Source organism: Chiloscyllium punctatum, chromosome 45 (genome assembly GCF_047496795.1).
Source record: "Chiloscyllium punctatum isolate Juve2018m chromosome 45, sChiPun1.3, whole genome shotgun sequence".
Classification (NCBI taxonomy): Eukaryota; Metazoa; Chordata; class Chondrichthyes; order Orectolobiformes; family Hemiscylliidae; genus Chiloscyllium; species Chiloscyllium punctatum.
The window spans coordinates 45,077,636-45,099,097 of NC_092783.1; the positions used below are offsets into that span (position 1 = coordinate 45,077,636).

General features: G+C 39.9%; 1 protein-coding gene across 9 annotated transcripts in view; it reads right to left on the bottom strand.

Moving 5' to 3' along the window:
* The window catches only part of LOC140467333 (C4b-binding protein-like), an 87,900-nt gene extending 70,704 nt beyond the window's left edge, over nucleotides 1-17,196 (bottom strand). For all 9 annotated transcript variants that reach the window (XM_072563623.1, XM_072563619.1, XM_072563622.1 and 6 more), the window contains exons 1-4: nucleotides 16,895-17,196; nucleotides 6,857-7,057; nucleotides 4,315-4,411; nucleotides 1,945-2,018 (exon numbers count right to left, since the gene is read on the bottom strand). In XM_072563623.1, coding sequence (XP_072419724.1) covers nucleotides 1,945-2,018; nucleotides 4,315-4,411; nucleotides 6,857-7,057; nucleotides 16,895-16,949 — 427 coding nt within the window. In that variant the 5' untranslated portion in view covers nucleotides 16,950-17,196. The remainder of the gene's footprint in view (nucleotides 1-1,944; nucleotides 2,019-4,314; nucleotides 4,412-6,856; nucleotides 7,058-16,894) is intronic.
* Between the last annotated feature and the right edge of the window lie 4,266 nt (nucleotides 17,197-21,462).

Genomic DNA, 21,462 nt, shown 5'->3' on the forward strand with positions numbered 1-21,462 from the left:
TAAAATTGGAGCACACTATTCTAAAGAGCAGATTTTAGCTATCCCTATAAACTATGCTGCATGTACAATTAAAAGTTTTAACGCAGGAGATTTGCAGTCAACAAGATTGAGGAACAATTTCTTTTTTAAGATGCTGTAAAAATGAATTAACCCAACTATTCCTTGGGCATTGTTGCGCCTGAATATATCCAACACATGTATTATGATCATTTGCTGGATCACTGAGCAATTTTAAGAGGAAAAACAAAAGAAAAGCTCATGATATACAATGCCATTAATGATGGAGTTCCAGAATTCTGATCCAATATATCTCATTTAAATTCCTGATAATGTGAATCATGGAATCTGAGTTCAGTTATCCTTCTATATTGTTTGAAAGAGCTACCAAAGAAATCTTTCCCAGTAGAGGTTTCCTTTTATAAAAATAAAGGATTGTAGATGTTGAAAGTCTGAAATAAAAACAGAAAATGCTTGACATAGTTAGCATATCATGCAGCATATGTGGAGAGGAACAGAGTAAATGCTTGAAGTTGATTACCCTTTTTCAGATACAAACCCTGCTAAACATAAAAATAACGGATCTTCTTGCTGAGTTACTTGTGAAACCCTGGAACATAACACCAATAATCTAAATGTTTCAGCATTACCAAAGATACAATGAAAGAAAAGTAAAATATTCACAAAAATCTGAATCAAAAAGTGCTGGAAATATCAAGGGGTTCTGGCAGAGTTAACACGGAGTCCAGTGACTATTATTGCCATGATACATGGTAGGTTTAAAATCATGGAGGAAGTGAGGACTGAAGATGCTGGAGATCAGAGTCGAGAATGGAAAAGCACACCATCCAAAGGGCAGGAGAATTGATGTTTTGGGCATGAGCCCTTCATTAGGAATTCCTGATAAAGGGCTTATACCCGAAACGCTGATTCTCTTGCTCCTTGGATGCAGTCTGACCTGCTGTGCTTTTCCAGCACCACACTCTCGAGGCTTAAAATTATGAATTGTTTGGACTGAAATCATTCACATTGGTAGAAAGGTCAAAAAACACCGGCATTATTTTCAGGCAAAAGAACTATAAGTGACGTAAGGAAAAGTGTTCTCCTTTAAAAGCAGCAAATGATTAGAATCTGGAATACATAGACTCAGACTGTAGTAAAGACAGATTGAATCACGACGTTCGAAAGGGAATTGGCTTAAGCTAATTTGCCTTTTCACAAAGTTGGCCAAGATACAATAGGTTTCATGGTCTCCATCAAAGACTGCAATGCTTATCTTTAACTTTACTTCTTATTTTTAAAACTTATACTATGAATAACTGTAGGATAATGTAAAATTTTCCTTTTTTCCCCTTTGTTTCAGTATTTTATATCTAAGATCTGTACCTAGGTACTTTGTACTAAGGTGGTGCCATGTGGGGTGACATTGTAAGCTTTTCACTGTACTCCTGTAATTAAGTACACTTGACATTAAAGGATATTCTGTTCTATTCTGTACTTTAACCAATCTACGACATTCAAAAATTGAATTGCATAACTATTCAAAATATGGGAAATTAACACCTTTGGACCTTAAGTATAATAATGCATAAGGTTGTAGGTTTGTGGATGTCCAATCTTTATTATATTAGAAAAATGTCTCCATTATCTTCATCATAAGCACTCGCCAATGCCAAACAAACCAATGTGCCACAGAAATGGACAAAGACTTGGTTTAAGAATCCTAGGGCTGAAATAATTCCTTACTGGAATAACTCTTTCATGCCCCCACAAGCCCTTTTAAGAAGGAATTTTTTTTTAAAAAAGGATATGGTCTGTGTTTGGTCATGCAAGACACAAAAGTCTAAACTGATCGCATGCAGCATCCCTCAATAGGCCAAAGTTAGAAACCCAAATTGCTCATTGAAATACAAATCAGCTACCCAAAGAATATAGATCATAACTTACCTTCACATGCTGGGATTTGGCCATCCCAACCATCAGCTTTACAAACTCGAAAACTTCGACCCACCATCTTATATCTAAGAAAAAGAAAAACAAATTAGCGTAGAAAAACAAATGCAGATATGATTGAGCTTGCAACAATGACTTATTTAAGGGCTGTGTGGAAAATTCAGAAAACATGGAACAATTTGCCTTTCTTCCTGGACTGAAAATAAATTATCATGTAGATTTTAAAGGTAATGTAGTCAACAACTTTATATGTGCTGCAAGTCACCTGCTATTTCCAAATATCAGGTCTGTTTGTGAGAAAATGCAAGCAAAGCTTTCAATGAGTTAAGAGGTCCTTAATTAATGGAACCTGGTTTTGAAAAAAATATTACAGAGGCTTCAATGTTAATAGGTATCTTGCAAACTGTATTTGGATTTTTGCTTTACACACCTAAATAATCAGTAAGGAAGACAGCCCAGAAGGTGCAAGTTGTTCTCTTTTTCTCAGTAGAAGGTCCTAAAACCTGACAGAATTCCAAGTACCATGTCTAAATACCTTGTAAAATCTGAGGAAGTGGTCTGTGATCACTTTCTGAAGACTTAGAGAGGTAGATTAGAATCGGAACTGAACATTTTCCATTAGACTGCAGCTGTCAGCAATTCAATTTGGGCAACAGGAAAATCAGTGAACCGTAAGAAGTCATCAGATTCTATCCTTTGGTCAAAAGGATGTACCATTTTTTTGTTACAATATATCAAACCAGTTCAACCTTCCTAATTCTGTATTTGCAACATGGTAAAATTAAAATACTCAATACCCTCATAAAATACTCAATATCCTTACAAGCGAGCCCAGTGGTTCCCAAGCAGACATTTTGAATAGCCAACACCAGACTCTGAATGATTGACACTAGAAACCAGGTTTATAGCTTAAACAAAAGACTGGACAATTTATTAACAATACAGAAACTTTTGCAAAGTTAAACAATAAAATAATTTAATTAGTATTTATGATTTAAACACAATAACCTTTTACAGCTCCAATCACACAAAACATAGCCAGAAAACAGAATTAAGAGATAAAATAAACAAAAGGAAAAATAACAAAGTTGGCCAGATCACTTTAGCAGTTTTCATGATGTGTGTTGCTTCACAGGGATATGAAATTGTTTCTTGATTGATTTTCTGAAGATGTTGATTGATGTCACCTTTTCCAGTGCATTCTGAGGATGATTCAATAGTATTTGTAACTTAGTTTCTATTTTCTGAACTTTCAATAGTTGCTAATGGGAAGTTAGGCAGTGAGCTTTCAAATCTTCAAGCTATTGCATCAACAGACAAAGCTCCTCCTCTCAGAAATCCACAGTTCAAAAAGCTTGGGGTCCTCCCTCCATCTGATCTTCACGTTCTATCCCAAACTTGCTCTAACTAATTTCCAGGTATTGATCTCGTTAATGGCTAAACATCTGCCATCTGGTTAATCGTACTGCCTCCCCAGAGCAAAGAGTTTACAGAGTTCTTTGGTCAAGAACCAACCTGCAACTCTCAAGCCTGGCCTCAAAAATAAATAACAACTTGTTCGCTTTTTTTAAACAGAAGGTGGTGCTCACAGTCTGAAGGTCACTTTTCAGCTCTCAGTTGACAGCTCCAAACTAAAACATTATTTTAAAAAACAAAATGAAAGGGTTGTCTCACAGAGGTGAGACTACTTGACTCCTGGAAGAAAACACATTATAAAATCTGCTCATATCACAGACTGAAACAAATTCTCCCTGTTTCTCCTAGTCTGTTTTGCTCTTCTCTTTACCCCAGTTGTTCTCTCAGCTCAGTTTCCAAGCAGCTTCTATTAGTCCCCATGTAGACAATCTCACAATTAGCTGTGATGCAGCGAGTTCCAAAACCAGGGGAAGCAATCCAGCAAGATTCACTCAGTGTGATGACCAAGCTCATAAAATGTAGATTATTTCCCTCAACACATTTGCCATCTAACCCAAGTACTTATAGCATTTTTACTTCTATTTCAATGTGTTTCAGTTGTAAATCATTATTGTCTACAGGTTACTGCTCATACACTCATCACACATCACACATGAGCATATTTTGCCTGAGGTGCCAACAGCAATATTCAAAAGACCAACTACCAATTCTGATAGACGCCTTCAGAAGATTTATATGGGGACAACATTTGTACATAATTTCCTCATAGGATTTTAGAAAATACAATGTTGATTTGAATTAGGCAAAGAGTACCATCAGGTTGTTAGTTGCAGAATCACTGTAAATCTTTAGAAAAATAGACAGGAAAGACAACCTGACATTATTAAGCAATATAAAAAACTAAAGTCACTTCAGCCTCATTCAGGATTTGGTACACAAAATGCTTACCCTGTGTCACAGTGAAAAATAACTTTACTTCCAAAAGTAGCATTTGGTGCCTCGTAATATCCATTTGCTATCTTGCCTGGGTTACCACATATCTTTGCTATAGAGCAAAAAGAGAAAGAGTATTGCATAATACCAAGATCTTCAACAGAATTTTCTTTTCAGTTTTTAATTTCATTGAATACATGTGTACAGGCAAATCTACACTTATTTCCAAGAACAGGCTTCCCCAATTCTGGAATTTAGGGCTAGATTTTCCATCCATTAGCAGTCCAAAAAATTTGCTAAGATTCCTTTTAACTGTGCCACAGAATAAATCAATAAGACAGAAGTACAAAAGCAATCTTTATTAACAAAATTACAGAAGTTTTATGTGGCCACTCAGTCCAGCTTATCTGCACTAGTTCTGAGTGAACATCATGACTTAGTGCAACTCATTTGCCCTCTTCCTTTAAAACTGCACAAAACTAATTCTTCAACTAAATCTGCTTCGACCACACTTCCAGGCAATGCATTCCAGACGCAAACCACTTGCTCAATGATAAAATTCTTCTCATATCATGTTTACTTCTTTTGAAAATCACTTTAACATCTGCCCTTTCATTCTTAATCTGCTCATGAGAAGGAACAATATTCTCCAAATTTCTCCTTCTAGACTAATCATGAATTTGAAAACTTCAATCAAATCTTTCAGCCTTCTCCTCTCTAAGAAAAGTGGTGTGAATTTCTCAAAGCTTTCCTCATGACTATATATGATCAATGAAAGAGAGTTAGGCCAGTTAATAAATTCAAAGCTGATCTGATTGTAACCACAAGCCAACCCACAATAATCTTTCACAGCCTCAATTACCAAGATTCTATCCACCCCACCTTGAAAATTTTCCAAAGCTGCTTCCATTGCTGTTTCAGGCAGAGAGTTCCTAAAGATCCAGGACACTATGAGAAACAAATTCGCTTTATGCTTTAAATGGAGGACTCCTTATTTTTCAATAATTCTACATTCTCATATAAAGAGGAAGCATCACCTCCATGCCCAACCCCCAAGATCATATGTTTCAATCAATCAATCTTAGTCTACTAAACTCTAGTTGATAAAAGCCTAGGCTGTCCAATTTTTCCCCATACCATTTAGGTATCAGTCTGCTAAACCTTCTCTGACCTGCATCCAATACATTACACTTATACATAGCTTCCAGAAATGAAGGTCAAAGATTCTTTGCTGACATTTTAAACTTAATTGTTTCCTCAGACAAATACGGACGGAAATGCAGTAAGTCAATAAACTTTGTCTAGAGATATAAAGTCTGAGTCATTCAACAAAATAACATATTTTGATTTCAAACATACGCAGTATTAAACATCCTTAATATGTCATGTCCCAATCACTGGATTAACGAATTAAGTACTTCTTCAGCATAAGACATGGAAATAGAAGTGACCCACTGGGGGGCTGAATGCGTTTATGGCTGATTTAATAATCCTCAACTCCATTTTCCTGCCTTTGACTCCTAACTCTTGACTTTGCTATTGATGAGAAATGTGTCTATCTAAGCATTGAATGCCCACAATGACCCAGCCTCTACAGCTTTAAGGAATTCCACAGATTCTCTTTCTTCAAAGTTGAAATTCCTCTCATCTCTTTCCCTAACTGAATGACCCCATACTTTGGGATTTTGCCCTCTGGGCCTGGTCTCTCCCAGGAGGGGATAACAATTCCTCTTTCCACCTTGTCAAACCCCTTAGAATTTTGTGTGTTTCAATAAGGTCATATCTCATTCTTAAACTCCAGTGAGTACAGTCCCTACTTACTCAACTTCTTTTAAGATATTACCTCCATAACAGGTATCAATCTCTGGAGCCTGCTCTGGATTGCCTTCAATGCCAGCCTTCCTTTCCTTTGAACAAGGGACCAAATTTGTTAATAGTATTCTGGGTGTGGTTTAACTAGTGACTTTTACAGTTTGAGCAAAATTTCCCTACTTTTATAGTCCAGTACTCAAAAAAAAACAGATCTGGTTGAATCTTAAAAATGAAAGCCAAAGGAGCAGGGAAGAGAAATCTGTACTGATTTCGTTTCTAAATTTATAAGTCATAAATTATAATAAAGTTTCAGTAAATACTGAGAAGATGCAATTTTTTAAGCAGTGTAAGCTCCCTTCCTTTCCTGCTTTTTTCAGCTTAAAAAATTATCATTTAGGAATACTAACATACAACAAAAGGCAATTAGGCATTGAGTAACTAAAATGCCTCAATTTGTAGTCTAATGGTTCCATGGATAGACTATGCTTCCAAATTTTATGAGTATTAAGGTTGAGGCACTTTTGATACATCAATTGCATTCAGTTTGTCCTCACCTAAGAGTCAGAGGTAAGACACATATTTCATAGGTAAAGAATAAATGCACATACATTAACATTGAACTTCAAAACTAAGTACTAGAGAGTTACTCATGAAAATGCACTTGCTCCAGCAGGAGTCACTTTTTATGTAAAAGAAGGGGCAAGGAGAAATGACATAGGATAAAATCAAATGACTCATTACTTACGTTCACAAATGACCTCCAGTGGTGTCCATGTTGAATCTTCCTTGCAAGTAACAGATCTTGAACCATTTAACATTTCTTTCTTAAACACATAGCCCAAATTACACTTATAAGTGATCTGTGTACCCACATCAAACAAGGTCTCAGGAGTAAATTTGTTTGCTGGGAATCCATTTTCCAACAGCGGAGGTTTGCTACAGTCACCTTTAAAATAAAACAAAACACAATTATGCTTATTATTTCAGTAGCATAAAAGTTCTAGGTAGCTAAGAAGCCAATCTTTAACTCCAAAATCTCTTCCGTTCAACATCATTCTTTCCATCCAAGTAGCTGACCTTATAATTTCACTTTAATTTCTTGATATCCTGCACTTTGTTCTTGTCTTGTATTTCTCTATATTAGCATTTTCACCAACTATATTCCCACTTTTTTTTTATCTTTATAGGCTGTTTAAAACTTATGTAAATTGGTAAATGTGTGAATTATGAAAAACAAGCTGGGTTCTGGATTAGGATGAAACATACATCACGTATCAAGGTCAATTTTTGAATTTCAAATTTCAAAGCATAGACTGAAAGATATTGTTTACTTCTGAGAAAGCGTTTCTTTAAGAAAAAGTTATAGACCCCTTCCAGAATTTTAACCGAAATCCAGGAAAGTAGTGGTGGAATTGTTATTGTCCACCATAAAGCTGCATTAAGGAAAGGTATGAATTCTAGCAAGTTCTTTCAAAAATAAAACAATTAATTGTGTACTCAACTTGAAAAATAAGTGAGTTGCTTTTTAAAACTAAAGGTATCAAATATGTTCAAAAACTTAATTCTGTGCATTACATGGCTTTCAGTATGTCATAAATCTTAGATGCTCCTGGCAGTTTACATGACCACATCTGCAGGAGTGACATCAGTTTGATTAGCCCAAAAGCTAGGCTTTAAAACATTCCCATCGGCTAGAGGCACAACAAGCTGAGAGTTACGTGGATAGCGTGTTCTTAAGGAAGAACAGTCAGAGAAGCAACAGTTGAACAGCAATCAGAAGCAGGAGCTTAAGAAAGCCCACAAACTGCATTTCACCCAAAATATGTGCTGGAAAACAGGGAATATGATCGTTCCCTCTGGGGAGTACAGACATAGCCCTGCTACACAAGGGGACAACAGATAAGAAGAACTATAGTGGTAGAAAACTCAATCATCAGGCATACAGACAGGTGTTTCAATGGTCACAGACATGACTTCACACTGGTGCGTTGTCCACCTGGGGCCTGTTGAAAGATCTCACTTGATAACTGCAGAGCATTCTGAAGGTGAAGGATTGGCAGTCAGATGGTTGACTGCCATTGACACTGATACCATTGACATAGGGAGAAATAAGAATGAGGTCTTGCAACAAGACATTGTGGAAATAAAACAAAGAACCGCAGATGCTGGAAATCAGAAACAAAAACAGAATCTGCTGGAAAAACACAGCACATCTGGTAGCACTTGTGGAGAAAACATATTTAATGTTTCAGGTCCAGTGACTCTTCTTCAGAACTCAGCAGTTAGAGAGCTTAGTAGCAAATTGAAAAGAAGGATAATGAGTATAGAATAATTACAAACAACAGATGAATGTGTGGCTGAAACGTTGGAGGAAAGGCTTCAGATTCCTGAGTTACTGGTCTGTATCTGAGGAAGATTGGACATATACAAGTATGATGTGTTGCACTTGAGCCACATGGGTCAAAATACTTGATAAGGGGTTTGTGAATGCTGGTGATGGGATTTAAACATATTTGGCAATGGAATGGGTACTGAGTGGAGGAAGTACAATAGTGGGTGACACAGAAATAAACATAAAGTCATACTGGCAGGCAGAGCTTTTATAATCAAGCTAAGATGCAAAGAAGTTCATTTGTGTTGGATGGCATTTATTTTAATGCAAGGAGTGTTCCAAGTAAGACAGATGAGTTAAAAGTGATCATTGACATATGGCTGCCATGGAGACAAGTGATCACATAAGTGATCATGGCTGCCATGGAGACAAGTTTGAGGGACAGGACTGCAACTTATATTCTGGGGTATAGAATCTGCAGGTGAGACAAAGAGAGTGAAAAAGAGGTGGTGTCACAATAGCAATCAAGGAGTCAATTACTTCAGTAAGGAGCGATAGGCGGTGACCAGTGGGGTACTGCAGGGATCAGTGCAGGGACCGCAGCATTTTACAAGATATATTAATAATACAGAAGATGGTATTAATAGTAACATTAGCAAATTTGCTGATGATACTAAGCTGGGTGGCAGGGTGAAATGTGAGGAGGATGTTAGGAGATTACAGAGTGACCTGGACAGGTTAGGTGAGTGGACAGATGCATGGCAGATGCAGTTTAATGTGGATAAATGTATGCTTATCCACTTTGGTGGCAAGAACAGGAATCCAGAGAGCATTCTTCAGAGTTCTGAAGCTCTACAGATATTGGCAGGCCTGTTGAGATTCTCTAGCAATTCCTATCTTTATTCCAGATCATCAGTATGCACAGTTGTTTCATTCCAACAATAAAGATTTGAATTCGGAGAGGCCATTTTCAGGATAAGATATGGCCAAAGTGTACTGCAAGTCATTATTTCTATGAAAATCTAGATCAGAGCATTGGGAGTCCTTTAAAAAGGAAACACTGAGCAACATGCAGGGCCAAAATGATGATGAATGAAATAAAAAATTTCAGGGAACCTTCAATATCGAAGGATTGGAGATACACAAAGGGGTAGCTTGTGGTAGATACCAATGGTTGAAAACACTAAAGCCCTGGAAGTGTGTAAAAAGAGCTAGGGGTTACTTGAGAAAACAGAGGGCGGAGGGTGAAAAATGACTGGCAGAAAAATTAAAAAACAATTTATGAGTAAATTAGGAGCAAGCGGATAATGAAAGAGAAGAGAGTGGGACCCATTAAGGAATGACCATTAAATTGTGGGCAGAGCTGGAAGGCTTGGGTAAGGTTTTAAATGAGCACTTTACACCTGTATTCACCATCATGAGAAACAATTAAAATATGGAAATTAGGGAAGGAAACGGTGTTATATTTGAATGAATTAACACTGAAAGAGAGGAAGTATTAGCAGGTTTAATACTGGATAAGTCCTGAAATTCGCAAGAGTCCCAGGTTGCCATGGGAGTCAAAGATTATGGGGGACCCTGACATTAATTTTCAAATCCTCCCTGGACACAGTAGTGGTGCCAGAGGACTGGGAAAACAACTAATCTAGTACCATTTTCAAGAAGAGTAGTAGGAATAAACCAAGGAACTGTGAGGATGGTGGGTCTAATATTAATGGTAGGAAACTACTGGAGAAAATTCTGAGGGATTGAATCAGTCTTTACATGGAGAGGCAAAGATTAATCAAGCACAGTCAACATATCTTTGTAAGGGACTGTTGACATCTGACAGGTTTGACAGTTCTTCAAGGTAGTGATTTGATTGTAGCCAAAGTTAGTGTGGCAGATGCAGTCTCCATGGACCCCTGTAAAACTCTGGCAATGTTTAATACAGGAGACTGATTAAGGTAAAAGCCCAAAGGATCCAAAATAATTTGGAAAATTGGATCAAAAACTGGCTTAGTAGCTGGATGCAGAGGGTAATGGTTAAAGGTTGTTTTTGTGACTGGAAGTCTGTTTCCAGTGACACAGTGGACGGCTTGTTGCTAGGTCTCTTGGTGCATATTAGTGATCTAGACACGAATGCAGAAGGTTTGATGTGAAAATAGTGAGGTAGAAAGTATTAGACTACTGGTCAATATAGGCAGTGCAATTGAAATCTAATACTGAAAAGTATAAGGAGATATATTTTGGGAGGACTAACAAGGCAAGGTAGTACAATGACAGGATAGAATAATAGGTAGAGAAAATAAACGAGGTCAAACGAATGAAGAATATAAAAACTAGCACTAAGAGCTTAAGTACATAACAAGGAAGAGAGGGGTCAAAGTGAACATTGATCCCTTAGAAAATGAATGTGGGGAGATAGTTTTGGGGAACAAAGAAATGACAGAAGAGTTAACAAGATATTTTGCATCAGTCTTTACAGTGGAAGATAATTCAAACATTCCACAAATACTAAAGGATATGGGGGAGAAATTAAGTACCATCACTATCACTATGGGTCAATGGGCTGAAAAGTGACAGATAGAGTTTAATTTAGATAAATGTGAGGTATTGCATTTTGGTCAAACAAACAAGAGCATGATTTAAACAATTAAACATTGGGCCTTGAGCAGTGTTGTACAACACAGGGATCTAGGGGTTCAGGTATATAATTCTTTGAAGTTTGTGTCACATATAGATAGGGCAGTTAAGAAGGCATTTAGCATTTTTGCCTTCATTGGTCAGACCTTTAAATATAGGAATTGGGACATTATGCTGAGGTTGAACAAGATTTGGAGGTACCAGTTTTGGACTGGGCTGACAAAGTTTAAAATCACACACCAGGTTATAATCTAACAGGTTTATTTGGAAGCACTAGCTTTCAAAGCGCTGCTCTTTCATCAGGTAGTTGTGGAAAGTAAGATCATGAGCCACAGAATTTATAGCCACAGGAGTACAGTGGCATGGAGATGCAATGAAACACGATCCAATTTTAGATTCAGTCTTTCATCTTTTAGAATGGGGTACCTGCTTCTGTTCTTTGATAATGTAAATCCCAGAACTTCTTTTAAATTATATTTACATTCACATATCAAAGAACAGATAACAGTACATCCAATTCTAAAAGATGAAAGGATGAATCTAAAATTGTACTCCTGTGACTATAAATTCTGTGGTTTATGATCTTATTCTCCACAACTATCTGAAGAAGCAGCATTGCTTCAAAAGCTGGTATTTCCAAATGAACCTGTTCGACTATAACCTTGTGTTGTACAAGACGTTATTGAGGCCTCTTCTGAAGTACTATATCCAATTCTGGTCACCCTATTATAGGAAGGATATTATTAAGCTGGAAAAAAATAAGAAGAGATTTACCAGGATATTGCCGGGAATGGAGGGTTTTAGTCATAGGAGAACATTTTCACTGGAGCGTAGGAGGTTAAGAAGTGACATTATAGAGGTTTGGAAAATCTTGAGAGGTGAAGATAGGGTAAATGGCAGGTGTCTTTTCTCTAGGATGAGGATTTCAAGACTAGTGGGCATTATTTAAGGCGAGAGGAGTAAGTTTTATAATGGACACGAAGGGCAATTATTCATTTTTTACAGAATAGTTTGTGTGTACTGAACTTCCAAAGGAAATGGGTGCATGTGGGTACAGTTACAACATTTAAAAGATATTTAGAAAACTACCTTAATAAGAAATGTTTGGAGGATTACGGACCAAGTGCAAGCAGGTGGGACTAGTTTAGTTTGGGATTATGGTCTGCATGCACTGGTTGAACCAACGGGTCTGCTTCCATACTGTTGGACAAACTAATGAGGCTAAAGGCAGATGGGTCTTCTGGCTTTGGTGGGTTACATCCTCGGATCCTAGAGATAGTGGATGCCATTGGTTATAATCTTCCAAAAATTTGTGGATTCTGGAGAAGTACCAGAGGAATGGAAAACTGCTAATGAGAAATGCATTTTCAAAAAAAAAGGCGGGGGGGGAAGAGAGGGGTGAGCCAAAAAGTGCGTAACTATAGGCTAATGAGTTTAACATCTATTGTTGAAAAAGTACTGGAGTCAATTAAGGAAATAATAACAATATTTGGAAAATCATAATCTAATCAAGCAGAGTCAACATGGCTTTGTGAAATGGAAATCAAGCCTGCCTAATTTAGTACAGTTTTCTACCAAAGTCCCAACCAGAGTGGAGAGAGAGGAACAGTAGATACATTGTACTTGGCATTCCAGAAGGCATTCAAAACAACCACAAAAAAGGTTAAGTGATGAGTCCACATTGTTGAGAGGTAGAGAATTAGTTCATGGGCAGGAAACAATGAATGAGGGATTCTTTTTCAGGTTGGTGACCTATGGCAAGTGGGGTTTCATAGGGATCAGTGCTAGGACCGCAACTATTTACAATATATGTTAATTGCTCGGACGAAAGAAGTGAATATACTATAGCCAAATGTGCAGATGACGCAAAAATAATGGAAATATAAGTTGTGAGGGGGATACAAACAATTTACAGAAAGGTGTTAGAAACAAAAACAGAAACTGCTGTGAAACCCCACCAGCTCCACAGCCAAAACACAGTTAACATTTTGGTTCCACTGACCCTTCTTCAAAACTGATTGTGGCTAGGAAAAGGTTGGTATATATGGGATGGGAGAGGGATGAGGGGCAAATGGGTAGAGAGAAAGCAACAATTGGACAAAGGAATGGGTAAAGGTCAGCCTAGTGAATGAATGACTGCTAATTGGGATAATAAGCAGCTGACAATGGGACGGTTGTGGTAGTAGCCCATGTGATGACAAGACCTGGGGGTTGGGGCACTCAAGGCCCAAAATTGTTGAGCTCCAAAGACAGACCAGTTTGCAGAATACCTACATTCTGTTTGCAAAAATTATCCTGAGCTTTCTACTGCCTGCTAATTCAACACAGTGTTCCCTGGTCAACATCTCTGTCTCAAACTTGCTGCAGTGCTCCAGCGAACCTCAGCACAAACTAGAAGAACAGCATCTCATTTTCCACTTGGGGATTTTGCAGACTTCAGAAAGTAAGACGAGTAGCAGGATTTCACTGTGCATGCGAATAGATCTCAATTGTGGGTTGTACTGGAACACATCAGGTAAAACTTTAAATCAGTACTTTAGGCCTGTATTCACAGTTAGGAAGAACAATGAAGAAATAAAAATTGGGGAAGAGAACTGTGATATACTTGAGCAAATTAGCATTGAGAGAGAACAAGCTTAATATTAGATAAGTCCTGAAATTCAGATGTGTACTCAGCTACCATGGCAGGTAAGGGAGGAAATTGCAAGGGAAATTTTCAAAGGTTAATTTTCAAATACTCTATGAACACAGATATGCCAAATAATGGGAAAAGAGCCAACGTGATACCATTATACAAAAATGGTAGTGGGGATAAATCGGGGAACTGCAGGAAAGTAGACTCTAGAAAGTACAGAATGCCAGCAAGACTTTGGTACGCAGGCACATAGATCCTTGAACTCAGACGGACAGATGGGGTACTTACTTTTTTTTAACTGAAGCATCAAATGCCAGAGGGAGATTATGATCAAAAATTACCTAGGCTACAACTCTAAACTTTATACAGTTCTCATTATTGCATGGTAAGGAGGATGAGAATAAACTGGAGAAGATTCAGAGTGGGTTCACCCAGATGTTGTTTGAGCTGGAGTGTTTCAGCAATGAAGAAAGACTAGATAGGATGGGACTCTTTAGAGAAGGTTGAAGGACCATCTGATTGAGATGTACATAATTATGAGTGGGACAGATACAGTAAATGAGAACAAGCCTTTTCTCTTTGTAACTAGGGATCAATTGTTAAGGGTTAAAGCTTTAAGGTAAAGGGCCGGGGGTTTATAGAACATCTAAGGAGGACTCGTCACCCAAAGGGTTACAGGTCTCCAAAACACTGTTTGAAAGTGGGAAAACAAAAGACTGGGAAGCTTTTAAAGAACAACAGAGAATAACTCAGAAGGAAATACGCAGAGAAAAAATGAGGTACGAAGGTAAACTGGCCAAAAATATAAAGTAGGATAGTAAAAGCTTTTTTAGGTATGTGAAAGGCAGAAAAATGGTTAAGTCTAAAATTGGGCCCTTGAAGACAGAAACAGGGTAATATATTACGGGGAACAAAGAAATGGCAGAAGAATTGAATTGGTACTTCAGATCTGTGTTCACTGGAGAAGACACAAGCAATCTCCCTGAGGTAACAGTGGCTGAAGGACCTGGACTTAATGGAATTTATATTTGCCAGGAATTGGTGTTGGAGAGACTGTTAGGTCTGAAGGTTGATAAGTCCCCCGGGCCTGATGGTCTACATCCCAGGGTACTGAAGGAGGTGGCTCGAGAAATCGTGGATGCGTTGGTGATTATTTTCCAGAGTTTGATAGATTCGGGATCAGTTCCTGCAGATTGGAGGGTGGCTAATGTTGTACCACTTTTTAAGAAAGGTGGGAGAGAAAGCAGGAAATTATAGAACAGTTAGTCTGACCTCAGTGGTGGGAAAGATGCTGGAGTCTATTATAAAGGCTGAAATTACGACACATCTGGATAGTAGTAACAGGATAGGTCAGAGTCAGCATGGATTTATGAAGGGGAAATCATGCTTGACTAATCTTCTGGAATTTTTTGAAGATGTAACTCTGAAGATGGATGAGGGAGATCCAGTAGATGTGGTGTACCTGGACTTTCAGAAAGCTTTTGCTAAGTCCCACATAGGAGGTTAGTGAGCAAAATTAGGGCGCATGGTATTGGGGGCAAAGTACTAACTTGGATTGAAAGTTGGTTGGCTGACAGGAAACAAAGAGTAGTGATAAACGGCTCCATTTTGGAATAGCAGGCAGTGACCAGTGGGGTAATGCAGGGATCAGTGCTGGGACCGCAGCTTTTTACAATATATATTAATGATATAAAAGATAGTATTAGTAATAATATTAGCAAATTTGCTGATGATACTAAGCTGGGTGGCAGGATGAAATGTGAGGAGGATGTTAGAAGATTACAGGGTGACCTGGACAGGTTCGGTGAGTGGTCAGATGCATGGCAGATGCAGTTTAATGTGGATAAATGTATGGTTATCCACTTTGGTGACAAGAACAGGAAGGCAGATTACTACCTAAATGGAATCAATTTAGGTAAAGGGGCAGTACAAAGAGATCTGGGTGTTCTTGTACACAGGTCAATGAAGGTAAGCATGCAGGTACAGCAGTTAGTGAAGAAGGCTAACAGCATGCTGCCCTTCATAACGGGATCGAGTATAGAAGCAAAGAGGTTCTTCTGCAGCTGTACAGGGCCCTGGTGAGACCACACCTGGAGTATTGTGTGCAGTTCTGGTCTCCAAATTTGAGGGAAGACATTCTGGCTATTGAGGGAGTGCAGCGTAGGTTCACGAGGTCAATTCCTGGAATGGCAGGATTACTTTACGCTGAAAGACTGGGCTTGTATACCCTTGAGTTTAGAAGACTGAGAGGTGATCTGATTGAGATGTATAAGATTATTAAAAGGATTGGACACTCTGGAGGCAGGAAACATGTTTCAACTGATAGGTGAGTGTCGAACCAGAGGACACAGCTTAAAAATATGGGGTAGACCATTTAGGACAGAGATGAGGAGAAACTTTTTCACCCAGAGAGTTGTGGGTGTGGAATGCTCTGCCCCCCAGAGGGCAGTGGAGGCGCAGACTCTGGATTCATTTAAGAAAGAGTTGGATAGAGCTCTCAAGGATAGTGGAATCAAGGGTTATGGAGATAAGGCAGGAACAGGATACTGATTAAGGATGATCAGCCATGATCATATTGAATGGTGTGCAGGCTCGAAGGGCAGAATGGCTACTCCTGCACCTATTGTCTATTGAAAGAGTGCTGAAACAGGCAGCATTATAGCATTTAAGAAGTAGTTAGATGATCACTTTAGATGATTTACAAGGCAACATGCCAAGTGCTGGGAAATGAGGGTATATAGGTGCTTGATGACCAGTTTCGACATGGTCCAGAGGTGCTCTTTCTGTATTACATAATAGCATGACTCCTCATTGGACAACACAGTATCCCAACACAAGGGCAATGGATCATCTGCAGGATTAGAACACAAATCCAGTGATTGGCACTTGAACCGAAAAACTTGTCTTTTTAGACAGTCCCTTCACATCTTGCAGTACAAATTAACTCTCGTCCATGGAAAGCTCGGAGGCTGGAGTACTTCGTTGAGCCGCACAAAATGTATCGTCAGAAGCGAGATGCTAGCGTTTAATCACTTTGTATTATTGATTCATAAGCGTGTTCCCCCCCTCAAAAAAAAACAACGGACAATTTAAAGATAAACAAGTTAGCAACCCGTGAAGTTCTGTCAATTTGGCTCGATACAAAGGCAGGCAGGTCTGAAGCAGCAACGGGAAGCTGGGGCGCTGCTTACCGGTTACCCGGGTCACCCCGATCGCCATGAGAGCGAGGATGAGTCTGTCCAACATTTCACAATCCTCTCTCCGTTGTTTAATATTCGGGGATATTATGAAAACTCTAGAATACTCCTTCCACAGAACTGTTAGACTCTAACTCAGTAACATTGAGCCTTTTTGCAAAACTCGCCGGTGTTTCAGCCCCGGGCCTATCCTCCTCCCAGATGTGTCACGAGCCCAATTTCCGTTAAATCACCAACTTCGCCGCGACAGTCAAACGCAGCAGCGCGCACATGCGCATTCTGACAACCACCTGTCAAAAGGGACATCCACCGACGGTGCATGCGCGTTCTGACAACCGCCCGTTTCAGGGGACCTTTACCTACGGCGCATGCGCGTTCCGCCAACCGCCCTGCCCGCCGAGGAAATTTCCACTTCACGCATGCGTGTCTGTGTGGTTGACAATGCCGATCAACTCTCAGTGAAAGCGTGTCTTGACAACCCCTCCCCACCCTCGAAAAACTGGGTCGCATGCGGAGGTGCGGAAGTTGTTGTTTGGGTGCAATCCTTCTTCAGGCATGTTCTGAGGAAGGGTTGCACCCGAAATGTTGACTTCTGTGTCTAATTTGGATTCCAGCATCTGTACTTTTTTGTGTGTCTTGGTGTACCCTCGTGCACGCCCAGGTTGGGCTGGCAGCCCTTGTTTTTGCTGTGTGATGTGTTGTGGTCCCATAATTTTTGAAGATATTAACCCTCCGAAGGCTAGTGTGCTGCCAATTAAACCTGTTGGATTATAACCTGGTGTTGTGTGATTTTTAACTTTGTACATCCCAGTCCAACACCGGCATCTCCAAATCGGGGGAATATGATTGCAACACAAAAAAAAGTTGCTGAGGAAGTGCCTAAGTTCTGTGCCTATGTCACTGGACCAGAAACGTTAACTTTAATTTTTCTTCACAGATGCTGTCAGGCCTGCCGAGCTTTTCCAGGAACTTCTGTTTTTGTTTCTGTTTTTACAACATCTGCAGTTCTTTCAGTTTTTAATAACTACGACTGAGTTTTTTCAAAAGAAAACTAATGTGTTGTTTCTCCATTTTTAATATAAAGTGCTCTGGACTATGGTGAAATCTTAACTGGAACTCCACAATTCTTTTTCCTCAATGAAGTTCTGACTTGGTGGAAACTGAAAGAGATGTGAGAAATCTTGGGAGATGTTTCGTTTGACAGACTGAGGGAAAGGGAGTGTAGCATTAGAGGTAGCCGAACAGTAGATCACAGCTTCACCAACAAAGGGTTCCTTGCATTTAGTTGGAGGCAACTTGGGGAGAATAGAGATGAGGGCTAAATGGTTTATGGTGCAGAAGGGATGGTGAGGTGTATCTTTCCATTTTAGGATGATTTAGCAGTTTTGAAAGAGGCAATCTGAACCCAACACGTTATGTGGTCCAGCCAAATTTGTCATCCTTAAATGTTCAAGCCAGAATACTTTGGAGTTAACAGAATAAGGATGTACCATCCAGAGAAACATCCAGAGAAACTTCTTAGTTCCTATGTCAATCTGCTCAATAACCTCATTCCATCTTCCTTATTTCTATACCTTCTCTCCTCCTGTCCCCGAACACAAACAAATGTGAATACTTGTTCAATACCCTGCCAGTGTCGTCCAGTTTTTTTTAGATTAGACTCCCTACTGTATGGAAACAGGCCATTTGGCCCAACGAGTCTACACTGACCCTCTGAAGAGTAACACACACAGACCCGTTACTCTACCCTACATTTACACCTCACTAATGCACCTAATACTATATGCAATTTAGGGAAGGAGGATGGAAAAAGAGGGGGGATGTAGCATTGCTAATCAGAGAGTGCATCACCACTACAGAAACGAAGGGTGTCAAGGAAGGTTTGTCAACTAAGTCAGTATGGGTGGAAGTTAGGAAAAGCAAGGGAGCAGTCATCTCATTGGGTGTTTTTTACAGACCTCCTAATAGCAGTAGGGAGATGGAAGAACTCATAGGCTGTTAGACTTTGGAAAAATGCAGATGTAGCAGGGTTGTTATTATGGGTGACGTCGCCTCTCCCAATATTGACTGGAACCTCCTTAGTGCAGATGGTTTGGATGGAGCCATTTTTGTCAGGTGTGTTCAGGAGGGTTTCCTTACTCAGTATGTAGACAGGCCGATGACAGAGCAGGATTTTGTGCTCAGCAGTGAGCCAGGACACGTGTCAGATCTCAGCAGTCAGAGAACACCTTGGTGACAGTGACCACAACTGCCTCACATTTACCATAGCCTTGGAGAGGGAAAGGAGCAGTTACCAAGGGGAGATATTTAATTGGGGAAAAGGAAATTATGACACTATCAGACAGGAGTTGGGAAGTACAGATTGGAAACAATTGTTCAATAGAAGGGCAAAACAGACATGGGGAGACTGTTTAAGGAGCAGTTGTTGTGAATGATGCATAAATTTGTTCCTCTGAGACAGGCAAGAAGGGGTAAGATTAAGGAGCCTTGGATGACAAGAACAGAGGAGCTTCTTGTCAAAAGGAAGAAGGCAGCTTACGTAAGATAGAAGAAGCAAGGATCTCACACAGCTTTAGAGGATTAATGGCTTAATAGAAAGGAGCTCATAAATGGACTGAGGAGAACCAGGAGGGGGCAGGAAAAAGGCTTGGCAGGGAGGATTAGGGAGAACCCAAAGGCATTTTACTCATACGTGAGGAATAAGAGAATGATCAGGGAAAAGGTAGGGCTGGTTAGGGATAGCATAGGAAACTTGTACCTGGAGTCTGAGGGGATAGGGGAAGCCCTAAATGATTTTCTTGCTTCAGTTTTCACTAAGGAAAGGGACCTAGTTGTGAATGAGAAATTTGAGGAGCTGCGAAACAGACTTGAATAGATCAATATTGATGAAGTTGATATGGGAAATTTTGGCAAACATTAAGATTGTAAGTCCCCAGGGCCAGACCAGATTTATCCTAGGTTGCTCAAGGAAGTGAGAAAGAAGGTTGCTAAGCCGCTGGCGAAGATCTTTGCTTCCTCACTCTCCACGGGAGTCATCCCAAAGGATTGGAGAGAGACGAATGTTGTTCCTCTTTTCCAGAAGGAGAATAGGGAAATCCCTGGCAATTACAGACCAGTCAGTCTTCGGTCAGTGGTCAGCAAGGTTTTGGAAAGAATTCTGAGGGATTGGATTTATGACTATTTGGAAAAGCAGAGCATGATTAAAGGCAGTCAGCATGGCTTTGTGAGGGGCAGGTCATGCCTCACATATCTTATTGAGTTCTTTGAGGAGTTGATGAGACAGGTCGAGCAGTGGATGTGGGATATATGGACTTCAGCAAGGCACTTGATAAGGTTCCCCATGGTAGGCTCATTCATAAAGTCAGGAGGTATGGGATACAGGGAGTTCAGAACTGGTTGGCTGACAGAAGACAGAGAGTGGTTGTAGATGGAAAGTATTCTGCCTGGAGGTCTGTGGTGAGTGGTGTCCTGCAGGGCTCTGTTCTTGGGCCTCTGCTCTTTGTAGTTTTTTATAAATGACTTGGATGAAGAGGTTGATGGCTGGATTAGTAAATTTGCTGATGACACAAAGGCTGGAGGTACTGTTGATAGTATCGAGGGCTATTGCAGCCTACAGCGCAACATTGACAGGATGCAGAGCTGGGCTGAGAAATGGCAGATGGAGTTCGACCTGGATAAATGCGAAGTGATGCATTTTGGAAGTCAAACTTGAATGCTGAATATAGGATTAAAGACAGGATTCTTGGCAGCGTGAAGGAATAGAGGGATCATGGTGTTCAAGTGCATGGATCCTTCATGGTTGCCACCCAAGTGGACAGGGTGTTAAGAAAACATATAGTCTTTTGGCTTTCATTAACAGGGGGATAAAGTGTAAGAGCTGCAAAGTTTTGCTGCAGCTCTACAAAACCCTGGTGATACCACACTTGGAATATTGTGCCCAGTTCTGGTTGCCCTATTATAAGGAAGATACGGAGGCTTTGGAGAGGGTGCAAAGAAGGTTTATCACGGTGCTGCCAGGACTGTAGGACTTGTCTTATGAAGAGAGGTTGACCAAGCTCGGACCTTTCTCTCTTGAGAGACGGAGGAAGAGAGATGACCTGATCGAGGTATACAAGATAATGAGAGGCAAGGATAGAGTCAATAGCCAGAGACTTTTCTCCAGGGCAGGATTGACTGGCACGAGGGGTCATAGTTTTAAGATATTAGGAGGAAGGTATGGAGGGGACGTCAGAGGTAGGTTCTTTACGTAGAGAGTTGTGAATGCATGGAATGCGGCCTGTGATGGTGGTGGAATCAGAGTCATTAGGGACATTTAAGCGACTGCTGGACATGCACATGGACAGCAGTGAATTGAGGGGTGTGTAGGTTAGGTTATTTTAGATTAGGAATAATCCTCGGCACAACATCGTGGGCCGAAGGGCCTGTTCTAGGCTGTACCTTTCTATGTTTTATGTTGTGATTTAGCATGACCAATTCACCTGATTCTGGGCGGAAACCCACACAGATACAGTGAGAACCTGCAAACTCTACACAGTCACCTGAAGCGAGAATCCAACCCAAGT